The sequence below is a fragment of the Hemiscyllium ocellatum genome, chromosome 37, assembly GCF_020745735.1.
Source record: "Hemiscyllium ocellatum isolate sHemOce1 chromosome 37, sHemOce1.pat.X.cur, whole genome shotgun sequence".
Classification (NCBI taxonomy): Eukaryota; Metazoa; Chordata; class Chondrichthyes; order Orectolobiformes; family Hemiscylliidae; genus Hemiscyllium; species Hemiscyllium ocellatum.
In genome coordinates this window covers 20,559,683-20,579,106 of record NC_083437.1, presented here as the reverse complement: position 1 = coordinate 20,579,106, position 19,424 = coordinate 20,559,683, and the positions used below count along the sequence as shown (strand labels likewise).

At 38.4% G+C, this 19,424-nt stretch overlaps 1 protein-coding gene across 10 annotated transcripts in view; it reads left to right on the top strand.

The window, feature by feature from the left end:
• Positions 1-19,424, top strand: part of foxj3 (forkhead box J3) — a 156,770-nt gene that overhangs the window by 99,841 nt on the left and 37,505 nt on the right. For 8 of the 10 annotated variants that reach the window (XM_060852471.1, XM_060852479.1, XM_060852477.1 and 5 more), the window contains exons 4-5: positions 13,436-13,519; positions 17,479-17,580. In XM_060852471.1, the coding sequence (XP_060708454.1) occupies positions 13,436-13,519; positions 17,479-17,580 (186 nt within the window). The remainder of the gene's footprint in view (positions 1-13,435; positions 13,520-17,478; positions 17,581-19,424) is intronic. The other 2 variants (XM_060852480.1, XM_060852473.1) reach the window with 1 other exon arrangement.

Here is a 19,424-nt window from a genome sequence, read left to right as displayed (position 1 = left end):
TTTCTATGTGGTCGAGATTGCAAGTTTGGAAGATGCTGATGAGTCTTGGTGAGTTGCTGCAGTGCATCCTGTGGATGGTAATCACTGCTGTCACTTTGCTTCAGTGGTGGAGGCAATGAACGTTGAAAGTGGTGGTTGGGATGCCAGTCAAGCTGGTTGCTTTGTTCTGGATGATATTGAGCATTTTGAGTCTTGGAGTTGCACCAATTCAGACAAGTGGTCAGTATTCAGTCACACTCATGACTTGTGCTACATAGATGGTGGACAGGCTATGGGAGTCAGGAGATAGGTTCCTTGCTTTAGAATTTCCAGTTTCTGATGACTTGTAGTTACAATACTGTGCAGGTCCAGTCCAATGCAAGTTATTGGTAATCTCCAACATATTGATAGTCATTTTGTGCTGAATTTAGGGACAGTTTATTTTGTGTGCATGCCCACCAGGAACTGGGTTGAGAATGCTGTTTGACAGTCTCACACTTCCATCAGCAGAGATGGAAGATTTTCATCCCCTTCATCTGGATTGAATTTAAACCTGCACTCCATTTCCTGGCTAACATCTTCACTCATTGCACTATCCAGTCTCCCAGTAGGCTCTTCGAAGCCAAGAAATTAATTACTGTTGAATGCTTTCTATGTACTGTGGGACTAATCAAAGAAGAAGTTTATAATCATGTGGACTCTCAGTACTATAACAGCTGCTCGTGTACATTGTGCATTGAATTTCACAATACCAAAGCAGCCAGTAGTTCCCTTGATCATGCGTTGGCCTTGTTTTTAAAACACTCTGACCTATAATTTCAGTTCTCACTCCTGGACTTAAGTGCACAATCCAGACTGATACTTCACCACATTAGTAAAAGAATATGGCATAATCAGAGTTGCTGTCTTTCAGGAAGTTAAACTGCTGAGGCCACTGCTGTGTCTTCACCCAGCATTAAAGATCCCATGCTATTTAAAGAAGCGCAGACACGTTTGTCTGTGTCCTGGCCAATATTGCTGCTCAGTCAGTGGTACTGAATAAAGAATGTCCGGGCATTTATCTTATTGCTACTAGTGCGACTTTACTGTGTACACACTGGTTGCCTCATTTCCCACTTTACGAAGGAAACATTTTAGGTACAGGTGATTGTTTTACAGCCAATTTGGGGCAACTTGAGGTCATGAAAAGCACTTTATAAAAATGCTATATCCTCCATGCCTTACTCTTCAAACTCAAGTTTTTACTGGACAGCTCAATGAGCAAGGAAACTTTCAAGGTGATAATAAAAGATACTGGTTTGGAAGGGAACATGTTTGACAATTCCCAGGCCTATCACACCACTTTATTTTGCTGATATTTGAACTATAAATATTAGCAGGGCTATAAGGCATTTTCAAAGTGGTCTTGACATATTCCAAGAAAGAGTCATATTGGAGTCAAAGCATTAACTCTGTTTCTTCCATCCTACACGCTGTAAAACTTGCTGTGTTTCTCCATCACGTTGTCATTTTTAGTATCTGCAGGACTTTTATCCAAGATTGCAAGTTGCTTAGCTTAATCATGAGATTCTTTTTCATCCAGATCTAGCCATAGTGCATGATAACATTCAGAGGAATTATGTACTTGATTTCCTGATTTTAAAAAGTTAAAATCAAAACCTAAGACCTGAGAGGGAGGTCCCTGCGTTTATATCAGAATCTGTAAAATGTCTTCAGGTATTTGTCAATATTTGCAGAGCTTGCCTGGGGATCTCTGTATTTGATTTGAATATGTGGCAGTCTGTCTATGTTTGTGGAGAAAACAAATTTGTAAATGATACAATGGGGTATTTCTACCATTTAAAGGTAGAGATCTATGCAAACAAAGTTCTATTGAATGAAAGTGAAGTTGGGATTTTCTGTTTGGATACTTTCTATTCCCAATTTGTTTAACTAGATTTGGATTTAAATCCAATTGTCTTGTGTTTTGGGAGGATGTGCTTCGATCAGAAACCAGGTGTTGTCTTAAATGTTTGTTGTGTCACTGACAAATGTATTTTTAGGCACAAGGGAATGTTTCCTGGCACTCACCCATGACAATGATTTTGGATAGACCTCCTTTCCAATGTGTTCAATTTGCTGCTGAGCCAAATTTAGGACAGACTAAAAGTGTTTAATCCTTTCTGTTACATTTGTTTTCATTTTGTTGGCTCTATTTTTAGTTATGCTTAGTAATCGTAAGAGGCAGTGTTGTTTGAGGATACAATTCACTTAACATGGACATCTTGGATTTAGCTCTTCATAGATTCCTAACATTCGCTGACCAATAGTAGGGCAGACTCTTGAGGGCAGACATTTACAGTTTAGGACTCCTGTGCTGATCATTCACGCCCTCTTTGGCAGATGTTTAATGTTTTGCTGTCGCAATCTAGAGTTTTGTTTTGTATGACGCAATATGTCTACCGTTACTAAGGGAGCAAGCTCATTGTGTTTGTTTTAAGTAGTTTTGTGTTGTCATCAAGGTGTGGGATTTCAGAGCAAGGATTTGAATTGATTCCATTTCAGACACCTATAATCAGCAACATGCACCCATAGAACAGGTACCACACAATTAGATGCAGCGTAAAGATCTCTGTGACTCAACTGCAGTCTCAGAATAGCACCACCTACTGCATTATTTTCCATTCCTGTGTCAGCCACACTCATCTTTGAATGAGATTCCTGATTAATGCTGAATTGGAGAATAGTTTTGCGCTTTGGTCACGTTCACTAGGAACACTCAATTATAGTTTGAAATTGCTTAAATTCAGTTCAAAGTGGAGTGTTTCTCAGCTTCAGGGGATGCAGTCCAACAGAGCTGTGGCTCAAGTGTTCTCCGAGATTAAGAGGACAAAGGCAATGCAGATATCCTGTGCTTTTGAGGAGGATGGAATAAACAATCAGTGCCAGTGTTGTGACTACCTCCTTGGGCTTTCCAAAACACACAAGTCATAGAATTATATAATGCACAAGGAGACCATTGTGTCTGTAACCACATGATGAAAAGGGAATACCTATTGATAAATGTTTATAAATTCATAAGAGGCATAGATAAGGTGCATAGGAGAGTCCACAATTAGAGGGCGCTGGTTTAAGGTGAGAAGAGAACAATTTAGAAGGGACCTGAGAGGCAACCTTTTCTTTAAGAGGATGGTGCATATATCGAACAAACTGCAAGAAGAAGTAGTATAGATGGGTATGATACAACATTTAAAAGACTTTCAGATAGGTGCATGAATAGGAAATGTTTAGAGGGATGTGGGCCAAATGCAGACAAGTGGGATTAGTTCAGTTTGGGAAACTTGATTAGCATGGATGAGTTGAACTGAAGGATCTGTTTCCATGCTGTATGAGTATGTGACTTTATTTACCCACTGAAATGTCTGCCATTGCTCAATTGTTAAAAGTCCCACCTGAGGTAAAGTTTCTGGGTTCAAGTCTCACTTCAGGACTTGATCCTGATACTACAGTGTAATACAGACAGCCTTGGTTATCTGAATATCAATTATCTGAATTTCAGATAATGCGAACAAGATCTCAAGGTCCCTGTAAATGCATTTCAATTGAAGTAGGAAAATTCTATTCCTCATCCATGTAATGCATTGTTTTGTAAATTTTGAACAGGAATATAGGTGCAACTATGCTTTAATAAATAATTAACTTCAAACATATACTCTAGATGTGATGTTGAGAGTTAAGTCTTACACTTTTGATTAATAAAAAATCCCTCCAATACTTAATCTTCCCAAGAACAAAGATTTGTGACTGTGAGCACACAAGAACAACATATGTGCAAGCCCAAGCTGTGCGCTCTAACAGCAAGATTCCCTTTCAACATTGACCCTCTGTTTTGCAAACACAACAATTTTGTTCCTCAGCTCATTCTCCGGAAGTCAAAAAATGCGTTCGTACTTTTCGTTTCTGTTGCTTTTTCTTCTCATTATCCCATGACGACATTTTTTCCAAACTAAAAGTAGTTCAATATCTTTCAGCTGACAAAGTTTAATGTAACTTTTTTTTTGCTGGGGGAGAGCAAATCATAATGAGTTAGTACATGTGGAAATGAACAGGAGGAAAGCATTACTTCCCTAAACAATTGATGAGAGGACAGAAACTGAAGCAAAAAAATCTTCCCTCTCTCTTGTCTTCCCCCTGTTTTTTTTGCACCTCTCTCTCTAAGGGCTTGGTGGTCACTGAGGAGAGAGGGAGGGGCAACACTTGGTTAGTCTGGATGGCAGTACAACACCGAGCAGTAAGATGTCAGCTGCTGCCGAGGACCAGGATAAACCTGAGGAATATGTCAGCGAAAAATTTCAGACTTCAGTCAAGTTCTAGCCAAAAAGTGATTTTACTTGTAAAATAGCATGAATTTTTAAGCAATATCCAGTGTTTATACACAGTTTATCAATTGAATGAAATAAAACTGCTGTAAACATGCTTTTTTACATAATTGTGTTCAGTATGGCTTCCTTTGTTTATGATCAGATCAGTTATCTGAACAAAATACTTCCCACCCGTCTCATTCAGATAATCAAGGTTGTTCTGTTCTAAGAAAAGATTGTTTTGTTGGAGCTGCAGACTTGTGTATGAATTATTAAATTTTGGTTCTATCTATCTGCGTAGACGTTAAAATATGTCGCAATATTTTGAAGAATGGCAGGAAAGTTCATCCTTGTGACCTGACCAATATTTATCCTTCATACAGTATCACACGAAGCAGTCCATATGTTCATTATTGCATTTCTAATTGTGGAAGCACACTGTTCAAACTGGCTGTTCCATATTCTATACTACAATAGTCACTACATGCCAAAATAATTTCATTGGCTGTAAAACTGGGAGGTCTAGCAGTTATGCAAGTTGTTTTAATTTTGTTTAGACCAGCTTCTCTGCCCTTTCTTTTGATATCCTATTCATCCTTTTCAAGTAGTTTGCTAGTTTTTAAAAACGGCTTTGTTTTTTATAAATTCTATTTCCCCTCTGTTTGTAGTATAGCAATAGCTCTTCTGTAAATGAATACCTAAGTTTTTTTGGTCAGCTTAAACTTTGTACCTTCTGCTACCTACTAACAGACCTGTGGAAACAGGTTTTTCCATCTTATCAATGTTTGAGCAGCACATCTAGAACCTGTCTTGACTTCACTATTCGAATAGAAAAAGCCTCTTAATAGCTAAAACAATTCCTCTGGTATTATCTAATAATGCCTGTTGCATGCTTCGCTCAAGTATTTTACTTTATTTTACAAATGGACACAATGATGTGACACTAGTCTAACCAATGACCTAAAATTAATTAATTGCATTTATGTAGCATCTTACAGTACCACCTGAAGCCTCATTTGCTTTTCAGCCAAGGAGAAAGACAGTAGCCAATTTGCCAGCTCCCAAAACATTTCTCAAGCTATAGTGTGATAATCATAGAATCGACACAGCACAGAAGGCCTTTTATGGCTGTGCTGAATCTCTAGAAGAACAATTCAGCACAACCTCTTACCTTTTACTTTTTCCCTATACATCTGCAACCTCTCAGTTTGGATAATCATCCTCCTCCTTCTGAAGACCTCTGTTGAATCTGCCTCCACCACACTTTTGGCAGAGTATGCCAAGTCTTTAAAAATTGCTTCTCTTGTCACCATTGCTTTTCTTGCCAGTCACCTAAACTTGATCTCATCTGGTCTGTCTGCCAATAGGTGCAGCTTCTCCCTATCTCCTGTCCAGACTCATTATTTTGAAAATATCTATCAAATTGCAACCTAATAATGTCGTTCTGTTCCCCCTTCAGTTGAAGCAAAATGCTAAGAGACACAGTGTAGTTTTACCTCCTTCATCTTTATTCCAGGCCCTGGAGGGAAAGACAACGATCGCCCATGTGCACAGGGACATGGGTTCATGGTCTTCTCTAGAAGTGCAGTTTCTTAATGAATTATATAGTCATTTTACAGGGAGGAACATCCAGATAAGGTAACATGCATATTGATTGGGTGTCCATTATAATAGTAATGATATCATTAGTAATTATCAATAAGAAAGATTCATTCAACTGCTGTTACACAATGAATAACTGACTTCAGTTAATGAATACTTTTCACCTCGTTAAATTGACCTCTCATACTGAATACTACCTCATCTTGTAAAATGGCTGTACATAATGAATGCTTTTCCACCTTGTTAACCCATTACCCTTGCCTCCAGCATCCCATTATTAACTAAGTTCTTAGCTGATCTGAGTCATGCTCAGCTGAACCATTTGTTTCACAAAACTCAGAACTTAACTCTTTCCCTGCCTGCTTATACCCTATACACATTTCATGATAACCAATGGCATTACTAGCTTTCATAAGACTCTGGCAGCCAATATTTAAGCAAGTTATTGATACACAAAATGCAACAATAAAATGTACTAGTCCATTGCAGCATTTGTAATTTGAAGAATCCTCCCATGTGGAAAAAAAATTCACCAGTAAAGTTCATAAATTCACAGTCCTTAGTGACAACGCCATTCCTTCCAAGTTAAGTGGAAACAGGCCAGTTCTCCAAGGTCTCCTTTAATAAAATCCAACCTGAAAACAAAATACGGTCTGTTTTTGCATCATTCCTCTGACAAATCTGATTTCTTGGGTGAGGGCAGTTAAATGCTTCACAAAACTGCCGAGACTTCCATCCTTGCAGAGATGCTTCAGATGGAGGATACCAGCGCATTTGTGTGCAGCAGCTGCAGGCTAAGTGAATGCAGCATTCTTTGCTGCATCTCCTCCTGCTCTGCTGTCAAATGTAACAAAGCCAACTGGCTGTTGTGATGTTAACTGGATCAGTGAACCTTCATATCCCTTAAATGATTGAAAGACAAGGTAAAGCTCACGTGGTTTAATGTCCGTAGGAAGGCCACTGACAAAAAGCGTACTGACCTCCTCTTCACTGTTGTTAACTTCTTTGCTTTCATGCTCATGACTGGGGAGCTGATTGAATCCATTGGATCAGGTTGTGAAGGCATGGGTGGTGGTCCGAAGGCATGCTTTACGTGTGAATGAGGAAACTCTAGAGAAGATGTTAGCTGCTGAAAGTATCTTTGCATTTCATCTCTCATTCCCTCCTTACCAAGGTGGTTATCAGTCTGAAGACACTGTCACAATTAACTACACTAAATTGTGTCTGCCTATTTCAGCATTCTTTGAATTCTTGAAGTCTATTACTCTGTTCGCTATTTATGACATTATCAAGTTTTATACAATTCATAAACTTCTAAATTGTATTGCCTGAACGATTCAGTCACTTATAAACAACAATCAATGGTCCTAAAATCAAACCCCCATTCAGGTTAGTGAAAAATTACTTTCCTTTAACAAATTGATGCCGGGCTAATGTGAAAGCTGTCAAGAAAAGTATTTCAAAATTCTGGAACAGCAAGAAAACAACAAAATATTGCTTGTGCTTTCGCAGTTGAAGAGGCAGTTTCAGGTCAGATTTAAATTTCAAATATTCATGGGTAACAAATGCAGAATAAATTAAAACATGTTCTCCAAATGAAACTTGCATAGAAAATAGTCAGAATTATGGTGGCAACTTTGGTAGAGATCAACATTCTTTGAATTTGAGAGGGGCCAATGAAGTCTTAACAATAATTAACAGACCTGAAACAGCTCAGCATCAAGTTCTAATATTCTCTAAAATCTTAACAAAACATCAAACTCGAAATGCACTCTTCTTTTTGTGAACACTCTGCATTAAAAACACAGCAACAAAGATATTTGAATGCAATACTCTCATCTGGCTAAAGCATGACAACTGACCCAAATTATTTTTTTGAACAGACATCGTAGAGTTTCAAACACATCAGGGGTTTCAAGGCGCTCAAACAATTTGTTTTAAGGTTGCATGTTGTATAATTTTAAAAAGGACATAACGTACAATTTCCGTGTGAAAACAAAATCTGCCCGTTACATAGCCTATAGAACACATTGAATTGAGATCCTGATTCAAGCAAGGCAAAAGTGACTTAAACAGTACTTAAAAGGATTTAATGAGCCAGTACTTTAACAAACCAAGATTTTTAAACATTAAAGACTCTCAGCATGGCACAAGGTACATTGAAACTCCCAACTCCCCCCTCCCCCCGATCCAAGTATTAGTACAAGCTTAATTTCAACGTTTTCTCTTTTTTTTGCATCTTTTCACTGAAATTACACTTTAAAAAAAGGCCTCGCAGCGGACAACATGGCACCGCAGTCCAAGCCAAACTCTTCTCAAATTTCACCACTGGGGGACTTTAACCCCTTTCTCACTTTACTCCTTGCAGAGGCTCAAACCCCAGCAAACACAGAGAGCCCGAACCCGACTTAAACAATCACCCCTTGTCTTATATATTATCTCATATTATGACTTTTAGAGCTGTGCTAATGTTAGGCTAAAAAGCCTGTAATGCCTGGTTGAATACCTTTTTATTTGTTCCTTTCTATATTATGGCAACACTTGCAGTTGTAAAGAATTTTGCTAGTTTATAGTCAGCCTTATTATTTTTGTAACTTCTGTCACCATTTAATGTTTTAATTGATTCTTTTAATTTTTTTTTTATTTATCAACTTCTTTACATTTCATATTCATTTCTGACCTTGTTAATCTTTCTAGTTTTGTTTTCCCTCAGTATTGTTGAGGTGCCTAGATCATCATCATATTGCTAGCCCTAGATTTAGCTTGTGCTTTTTACAACTCACCTCAGTTTAATTTTTGTACTAACCCAAGGAATATCAGCTTTTACTGTATTGTTTATCTTGTAGGGTTTGAGACACAACGACTGCAGGTACTGGAATCCAGGTCGAAAATCAGGAGGCCAGAAGAACACAGCAAGCCAGACAGCATCAGGAGGTGGAGAAGTTTACGTTTCAGGTGTAACCCTTCTTCAGGACTGGGAGTGGGTGTAAGGGGAGATTCATATAAAGGGGGTGAGCTCCCCTTCCACCCACCCCAGTCCTGTAGATGGGTTACACCCAAAATGTTGACTTCTCCACCACCTGATACTGTCTGGCTTGCTGTGTTCTTCCAGCCTCCTGCTTGTCTATTTAATAGGGTTTAGCTAATCTTCACTCCTAGACAGTGATTAAGTCCCACTGTTTAATGTTATTGGAATATCATAATTTTTAGAAACTCCTCTTACAATTGGGCCTTCCATTTTGAAGCTCCACAATTGAGTTGATTCTCACAGTTGATGAATATATCTAATTTGTATTATGGTCATATGTCGCAACAATGGAACCTTACGTGCACATGAGATTTGCCCTTTGTGTGATTATGCAAAATTCCAAAGATGACTATAGTATTTCCATAAATCATGCACATACCAACCTGAGCAATATCAAATGTCGCAACCTTTAATAGGAATATGTGTGTTTTTTTAAGTTGGACTGCAGCTGTTATTGCACATTGCTGCTGCCAAAATATTCCATTTCAGGCACTGAGCAAACTGTCCAGTCTAGAATATTTCCTTACCTATTGGTTAAAGTTACGTTGTATTATCACAGTTTAATGTTTCAGAATGCTCACTCATGAATTAACATAGCTCAAGTGTGACCAAAATCCCCCCTCGACTAATTTAGAATATCTGGTCGGCATTGTTGAGTTGGACTGAAGGGCGTGTTTCTGTGCTGTGTGTCTATGTGATGTTATGACTCTAAAATAAACTGAAAAAAATTAGTCAAAGTTACAGAAATCAAAACTAATTAATTAGGTATCCATTGATTTGCCAGGGAGAATGAAGGAACACTTTGCTTGAGAATAGTCTAATTTTCACTAATATGCTGAAACAACACACAGTCCAGTTTCCAAACTGCTGCACAAAATCATTGTTAGGATGTAAGATTTGAAAGTTGCGTTATTTGTAAAGCAAAATGTGCAAATTCGGTGCAGTAATGTATCCCTCCAATTATCAAACACTTAAAAAAAAAATGTGTAATATTAATTGCGATCCCATAATGCTTTACCTTTAAAATCATTTCTAAGGAGTGAAGTCTTGTATGTCTGTCTTTAGTTCATTGTATGAATGTGTTCAAATACGAAATTGTGTGAAATTGCTATTGAATATATAAGTAGTGATAAGGTTATTACTTTTACAGAATTAAGCAGCTTTTAAATGAACGGTAAATTCTTAGACCCACATTTTTTTCATATGAGCTGCTAAATTACCTCAGTCATATTTAGTATCGTGCAGTCAGTAGTGAGACCTGTATGTTTGTATGGTGAGATAATGACGTTGAGATCAGTCCTAAGGAGGTGGTTCATAAGGAAAATTATCATATTTTGGTATGGCCCATTTTATGTAAGAAGAACTTGGAGAGGTTCAATTTCTATAATTAATTTGTTTATTTTCGTTGGTATTCAGTCGAGCCATTAAGATGTATAGCACAGAAACACATCCTGCGGTCCAACTCGTCCATGCCGAGCAGATATCCTAACTTAATCCAGTCCCATTTGTCAGCACTTGGCCTGTATCCCTCCAAACCCTTCCTATTCATATACGCATCCAGATGCCTTTTAAATGTTGCAATTGTACCAGCCTCCACCACTTCCTTGGCAGCTCATTCCATACATGCACAACTCTGAAAAAAATTGTCCCTTATGTCCCTTTTTATATCTTTCCCCTCTCATTCTAACCCTCTAGTTTTGGACTCCCCCACCCAAGGGCAAAGACTTTTGCCATTTATCCTATCTATGCCCCTCATTTTATAAACCTCTATAAGACCACCCCTCAGCCTCCGACGCTCGAGGGAAAACAGTCCCAGTCTATTCAGCCTCTCCCTGTAACTCAAATCCTTCAATCCCAGCCACATCCCTGTAAGTCTTTTCTGAACACGTTCAAATTTCACAACATCCTTCCAGTAGGAAGGAGACCAGAACTGTACGCGATATTCCAAAAGTGGCCTAACCAACATCCTGTACAGCCAAAACATGACCTCCCAACTTGTTTACTGACCAATTATGGGAAAGCATACCAAATGCCTCCTTCACTATCCTTTCTACCTGTGACTCTACTTCCAAAGAACTATGAACTTGCACTCCAAGGTGTCTTTGTTCAGCAACACTCCCGAGGACCTTACCATTAAGTTTTTAAGTCCTGAGCTGATTTGCTTTGTCCAAAATGCAGCACCTTGCATTTATCTAAATTAAACTCCATCTGCCATTCCTCAGCCTACTAGCCCATCTGATCTACTCCCATTGTATTCTGAGATAACCTCCTTCACTGCCAATTTTGGTGTCATCTGCAAACTTACTAACTATACCTCCGATGTTCACATCCAAATCTTTTACATAAATGACGGAAATTGGTGGACTCAGCACTGATCCTTGTGGCACTCCACTGGTCACAGGCCTCCCATTTGAAAAGCAACCCTCCATCACTACCCTCTGTCTTCTACCTTTGAGCCAGTTCTGTATCCAATTGGCTAGTTCTCCCTGTATTCTATGAGATCGAACCTTGCTAACCAGTCTCCCATGGGGAACCTTGTCGAACGCCTTACTGAGTGCGATGTAGATCACATCCACCGCTCTGCCCTCACCAATCCTCTTTGTTATTTCTTTAAAAAACTCAATCAAGTCCCTGACACTAGATATCCCCTGCACTTTGTTTTGGCTAGTTCTTTAAACATGTGGTTTGCAGCAGTTGTATAGCAACCTTTGGTAATGAGCCCAGATAATATACAGAGGAGCCTTGATTATCCAAATGACAAGGACGGGGAGTATTTTGTTCGGATAATCAAAAGTTCTGTTAATCGAATGCCAGATAACACAGTTTAGTCAAGCATTGAGATCTTGCAGTCTTGTTGGGATAATCCAAAATTCGGATAATTGAAGTTTCTCTGTACTGAGAAAACATACATTTTCTAAACACTGCACAGAATCATTAAGATGCAGAGTTAAAATTTACTTAGTCAGTCGAAATGTGCAACTGAAGGGGGAAACCTTAGTGCAATTACAGTATTAGTTAATTATTCTGCAAGACATCTTATACTGAATTCATGAGGTGAAGTTATTCATAGTTTGCTGTTTGTTTGTCAGCTTTTTTTAGCTTGCAAAGAGCCCAACAATTTATTAATGACCATTTGTTATCAAAGTGGAAACAGTCCACTGACTGAGACTGATGGAACATTATTGAGTACATATCCAGCATATATGTAAAGAGATACACATTATTACATCCTTGGATGATTCAATTCAATACAGTTGTCCCCAGTATCCCAAAAGTAGAGTAATCCTATGAAATGGTTCATAAGCTGAAATGGCGTAAAGTTAAGAAGTAATTAACCTTAAATTATATGGGAAAAAATTTTGGGCATTCCCAGACCTAAGAAATAACTTATCAAATCATACCAAATAACACGCAAACCCTAAACTAACACTGACATACAGTAAAGACTGTCAGATGTTGGGGTAGTGGAAGGTACAGACAACTGGGGTGTAGGAGGGAGAGGAAGTGAGTCATCTATTAACATCATGATTTGGAGATGCCGGTGTTGGACTGGGGTGAACAAAGTTTAAAAATAACACAACACCAGGTTATAGTCCAATAGGTTTATTTGGAAGCACTAGCTTTCAGAGCACTGCTCCTTCATCAGGTGATTGTGAAGAATAAGATTGTAAGACACAGGATTTATATCAAAAGTTTACAGTGTGATGTAACTGAAATTATCTGTTGAAAAAGACCTGGATTGTTTGTTAAGTCTGTCATCTTTTGGAATGACCATGTTGGTTTCAGTTCTTTCATATGTAAATCACAAAATTTTTTATTTAAAAAAGTTACATTCTCAAGTGCACTTTTAACAATTGGTGTCATGTCAGCCCGATAAGGTATTGAAGGTGTTAACTCCCTGTGAGGCTGTCTGTGCCGCAATGGTCAGATTGATTCTAATCTAAACCTGTTGGGCTATAACCAGGTGTTGTGTGATTTTTAACTAAATCTGTTAATTTCTCACCATGATAAAGCACAGATGCTCACACACATAGTTGAAAGATATAGCGGCTTGATGCTGAGTGTAGTTCCAGGGAAGACACTTGGCAGCACCACTCTCGCTGCATGCACTTTTTTTGTAAAAGTGAAAATCTTTTTACGGTTAGTGAAAACAGGTACTAAGTAGGTCTTTCGTTAAAATGAATGTTGAAAAAGTGGGGGATACCTGTAAGTAGATATTAGGTGGTGTCAATCAACTCTGGAATTTAAGAAACCTCAAGGGAAGGATTCAAAGCAAATGCCAAGGTATCTGCAGCAAATTAAATTTTTAACAGATATTAAATTCTTCTTTATATTGTATTCAAAGGCAATACATGATATCATGTACAGAGAATCACGTTATCTTTCTTGATTGTCCACATGGTTGTAGATACATGCACTATGCCTGTAATAGAAGAGAATGTCATGAGCATTGTGGCTGTCTCCAACCTTGTGCTTTTTGTTTTAGGGTTCGTACTGGGCCATTGACACTAATCCAAAGGAGGATACACTGCCCACACGGCCAAAGAAGAGGCCGCGATCAGGAGAAAGGGTAGGTCTAAATGTTGGTTTTTAAGTGATTATGAAATAGCAATCCATGTGAGAGATGATAGTTAAAGATGATTTTGTTTGGCAGCAAAGGAGTGCCTTGGAGTTGTAATGTGACAATCATGAAATATTGCCATATTGCATTATTTCTACAATTAATTACAAATAAATGTCTACCTGTTGCTCTCCTTGGAACACAAAAGTCAATAGTGATCATTGCCTTGGTTTAATACATAGAACGATGTCTACGGTTTTTTTGTATCGTGTATTTTATTTCTGCCTTACATAAAGTCATAGTCACACCACAGAAACAGACCCTTTGTTCCAACTCATCCGTGCCAACTAGATACCTTAGTAATTAGGTCCCATTTCCCACCTTTTGGCCTGTATCCCTCCAAACACTTGCTATTTATTGTACCCATCCAAATGCCTTTTAAATGTTGTAATTGCAACTGCCACCACTACCTACTCTGGTGAATTGTTCCATGCATGCACCACGCCCGAAGTGAAATAGTTGCCCCTCAGATTTCTTTTAAATGTTTGTCCAGCTCTTAAATTTATGCCCTGTAGCTTTTGACTTCCTTCCCTGGGAAAAAGGACCTTGGCTGTTCATCCATTCCATGCCCCTCATAATCTTATCAATCTCTATAAGGTCACTATTCAGCCTCTGATGCTCCAGGGGGAAAAGTTACTGCTTATTCAGGTCCACCCGAGAGCTCAAATTCTCCAATTTCAGCAACATCCTTGTAAATCTTTTCTGAACCCTTTCAAGTTGAACAAATTCTTTCCAAAAGCAAGGAGATCAGAATTTAACATAGTATTTTAAAAGTGGCCCCACCAATATCCTGTATAGCCCCAACATGACATCCCAACTCCTTTACTCATTGGACTGATCAATGAAGGTAAGTGTGCTAAACGCTACCTTCACCACCCCGATGACCTGCGTCTCTACTTTCAAGGAACCATGCACTTGAACCCCTCAAGTTTTGTTGTTCAGTAACATTCCCAGGGCCTTTCCATTCACTCTTTAAGTCCTGCCTTGGTTTGCCTTAGGAAAATGTAACACCTCATGTTTATTTAAATTAAATGCCTTTTGCTACTCCTTGGTCCATTGGCCCATTTGATCAAGGTCCTGTTGCATTCTGACAGAAGCTGCTTCACTGTCCATTGGACCATCAATTTTGGTTTAATCTGCAAACTTAGTAACCATATCTCCTGTATTCACATCCAATGCATTTATATAAATGATGAACAGTGAACCCAACACACTGTTGGTCACAGGCCTCTGTCTGAAAAACAACACTTACCAACATCCTCTGTCTCCTACCTTCAAGCTAATTTTGTATCCAGTTGGCTAGCTCCCCCTGGATTCCATGTAATTGAATCTTGCTGACCAGTTTACCATGCGGAACCTTTTCGCACACCTTGCTGAAGTCCATATAGACAATGTCTTCCACTCTGCCTTCATCAATTTACTTTGTCACCTGTTCAAAAAACTCAATCAAATTAGTAAGACACGATTTCCCATGCACAAAGTCATGTCGACTATTCCTAATTAGTCTTTTCCTTTCCAAATGAATGTAAATCTTGTCCTTCAGAATCTTCTCCAGTGGTGGGTAACTGACATCAGGCTCATCGGTCTATAATTTCCTGGCTTTTCCTTAACACCTTTATTAAATAATAATAGCACTACATTAGCCACCTGCCTGTCTTTTGGCACCTCACCCTTGGCTGTCGATGAAACAAATATCTCAGCAAGGGGCCTAGCAATCTCTTCACTAGCTTACCACAAAGTTCTGGGAATCATCTGATCAGGTCCTGGGGATTTATCTATCTTTTTTGCATTTGAAGACATCTTCTGTAATATGACATTTTTAAGACATCATTGTATATTTCTGTAAGTTCCCTAGCTTCCATGTTCTTCTCCACCTTAAATACTAATGCAAAATATCTCTCATCTCCTTCCACACAGAGATGCCCCCATTGATCTTTAAGTTGTTCTTTTGGTCTTAATGTATTTGTAGAATTTCTTTGGGTTCTCCTTAATTCTGCTTGCCAAAGCTATCTCATGTGCCCTCCAGATTTCCCTCTTAAGTATATCCCTGTTGCTCTGATACTTTAAGGATTTACTCAGCCCCAGCTGTGTAAGTCTGACATATGCCTTTTTTTAGACCAGAGTCTCCATTTTTCTAGTCATCCAGCATTCCTTGCATCAGCCAGCCTTGCCCTTCACGCTAACAGGAACACACTGACTCTGTACTCTTGTTATCTCATTTTTGAAAGCCTTGCCAACTATTCCTTTACCTGCAAACAGCCTCTCCCATCAACTTTTAAAAGTCCCTGCCTAATATAGTTGAAATTGACCTTTGTTTTAGACCCAGTCTATCATTTTCCATAACTGTTTTAAAACTAATAGAATTATGGTCACTAGCCTCAAAGTGTCCAGTCACTTGCCCTGCCTCATTTCACAAGAGAAGTCCAAGTTTTGTTCTATCTGTAGGTACATCCACAGATTAAATAAGAACATTTTCTTGTATACACTTAACAAATTCCTCTCCATCCAAGCCCTTGACACTGTGGCAGTCCCAGTCTATGTTTGGAAAGTTAAAATTCCTGCCATTACAGCCTTATTATTCTTAGAGATATCTGAGATCTCCTTACATATTTCATTCTCAATTTCCTGCTGGCTATTTGGGAGCCTATGGTACAATCCCAATAAGGTGATATTTCTTATTTCTCTGTTCCACCTATATATCTTCGCTGGTCATTCTCCCAAGGTTATGCTCCCCAAGTACAACTGTAATGTTATCCTTAATCAAAAACACTACTTACCCTCCTGTTACTTCCCTTTCTGTCCTGCATATTGAGCTGTAACTTGGAGCTATAGCCTAGAACATTAAGCTATTAGTCCTGCCCCTCTCTGAACTGTTTCTGATTTGGCTATGATATCCCAGTCCCATGTTCCCAACCATGCCCTAAGTACTTGGACCAGGTTAACTCACTTTTGCACACCTTTAGAAGTGTATCAGCTGTTCTCAAAGAAAAGATTGAATTTTTTAATTTACCAACTTGTTGACAGTACTACAATATTACCAAATTTTCAACCATCACATTAAATTGTGATTCACCTACATTTGTTTCAAAGTGCATAATAGTGAGCAGATGATTTGTAGGCATTTGTCTATTTTCGGACTATTTTTTAAACACAGCTGATTAATTCTTAACTTGAAAATTCATAACAATAACATATGCCTGTAACTTCAAATTGGTCGTATTGAATGATCAAAGGGTGCAAAAGCAATGGACATCACTATGCTGAAGTGTGGCGGCAAGAGGGACTTCGAAGAAATTGCTTGTCTATTTTGGGTCCAAACAGTTCTAATTCTGTTTGGATTTTCTAGTAGGTATAATTAGGATTCAACTTTATTTTGGTTATGGGAGTGGAGGAGAGCTGAGAATGTGACAAATGAATTTTAAATGATAACTATTTTTAGTCTCCAAATATAACTTGAAATTTGGAGCGTTCCTCTCTTATAGCTGTCTACTAAGTGCTACAGGAATGAATAAGATGCATGTCTATGGCGAGCAAGCTGCCATTCGTCTAATGTAATACCACATCAGGTGGACAGATGAAGTATATTGGCTGGTCTTGCTATAGAATATTTGGATGGGATATGAGAAGGCAGATATTTTCAGTGTCTGTGAGGAAAAAGAAAAGTTTATTTTTGAGAAATCAAACATTGAATTTGTTGCATATAATTTAAAACTGTAACCTACCGTTGCATTTGGACTTGTTCTGTTATGGTAGAACAGTAGTTCAATTTTTAAAAATGCATATGTGCCTTAAATATCTACTTTGATTCTCATCTTCCTATCATGTAATTTAACCTGTGAATGGGAGTTTCTGAGCTGTTGATGTTGTGATTAATTCCTGTGTCCCTGTGCTCTGCTGCTTTATTCCAGGCCTCAACACCTTACAGCCTGGATTCCGAGCCTTTAGGAATGGACTGCATCATCTCTGGAAGTGCCTCTCCAACCTTGGCAATTAACACTGTGACTAACAAAGTACTGTTCCTTCACTTCTTTCTCTTTTGTCACTGTAGTTTTGGTTAAATATTGCAAACAGTGAGGAAGCAACTTTCCTGTGAGCTACACAATAGCGAAAGCAATTACTGAAATCTATTTGAGAAGAGTTATTAGATCTAATTGCTTCATCCTTTTCTAAATCACAGTTGGGTAAGGATTAGTCATCTTTGAAATGCCACTTTCCTCCCCTGATTTGTGAGAGCACTGCTAAATTAGGACAAACGTACTTTAAAGCAGTTCACAATCCGAGCAAGGGAAATTACACAGCAGTAGAAAAGCTTTTTGTTGTAATTAATCTCTGAAATGTTTTGGGCAGGTCTAAGCAGAAATTAACTTGAAAGTTGTAAATAATGGATACTTCTAATTTTTTTTTTGGTTTAAATTATTTGGATTTTGCATCCTCCTACAAAAGTATCCCTTGCAGGATCAGTCCGGAATGACTCGAAATTCAGTCGATTGCTTCTGTTAGGGTCCCAACCTTCAATTAGAATTTCCCCAGATGTCACAGCATCAGTCGAGAATCCCTATGGGGTGCCACTTTGTCCTGTCTGTGCCTGGCATGCACAGTACATCATTCCAAATTTAAGTTTTTAAATCCTTTGTGTAGCTTGCCAGTTGATTCAGTTCAGAAATGCTGGAACACAAAGAATTCCTTCTGTATGCACTCTGAAATTCTGTTCTAGTTTATAAATACCAGTTAGGAGAGTTTATTTTTAAAAACGAGCGGTATTATTTGTTAAGGTAAGGAATGCCTGTGCTGCAGAAAGGCAAGCTTTGACATTCCTAGGCTACAATCAAATGGAACACTGGATCCGGAATAAAATTTCTATTTTTCCCCAGTAATATATTTTAGCTCTAAACTCAACATTGCACCTTCTGGACTCATTTCCACTGCCCCCACCCCCACCCAAGTTCTCACATGCCATTTTGTACCCCATAGCATTCACCAGACAGTAAACAAAATTTTCAAGGAATGTTTTTGTAATTGGCTTTAGTTTAAATGATAGTTATTTATTTGGATTTTTTTTTGAGTTTTTAAATGCACTTACCAGTGAGGATTGTAAGATTGTACAGGTCATGGAGACATTAAATAAGGACAGGATCTGGCCATTCTCTGTTGCCTCTTCCAATTAAATATTTTGTATTTGAGAGTCATATAACATGGAGACAGACCCTTTGGTCCAATTTCACCAACTAGGTTTCCTAAACTGAACTCGTGCCACTTGCCTACATTTGTCCATATCCCCCTAAACCTTTCCTATTTATATAGCTGTCCAAGTGTCTTTTATGTTTTGCTAGTGCTATTGGGAAATACATATGAAAAATAGCTGATTGGATAAGCATCTGCTGTAGGGAGGAAAATGGAAAAGAGGAAAATTATCCTCTATTCTTTCCTCCCCATTTGCTTCCAGTCTTTTTCTGTCTTCTTATGGGGTTAACTTCTTGCTTGAGTCTGGTTCCACAACACACGTTTGCCCTCCATGAGAGCAACCCTATGGTCCGGTGTGACGATGGCAACTTTACCTTTTATTGAACTACTATGACAATGTCTGAAATTTCTCTAAATTGCAGAGTGCTGGGCTAGGGCTGTTATTCAGATAAGTCAGCGGTCTAATAAACATGCTGCTGAAATTTTATAGTAGGATTGAAGACAAATTGAGAGGTTACTTGAGAACTTGCTTATAGAATTGTATTTGGGTACAATTCAGTGACTCCATGTTGGGTAATTTCATTATTCTGTTGAACATTCCAGAGGAAATAAAGCCTGGTGATGGTGTCTTTCTTTTCTCTGTATAACTGATCCTGTCTGTTTTGTCTGTATT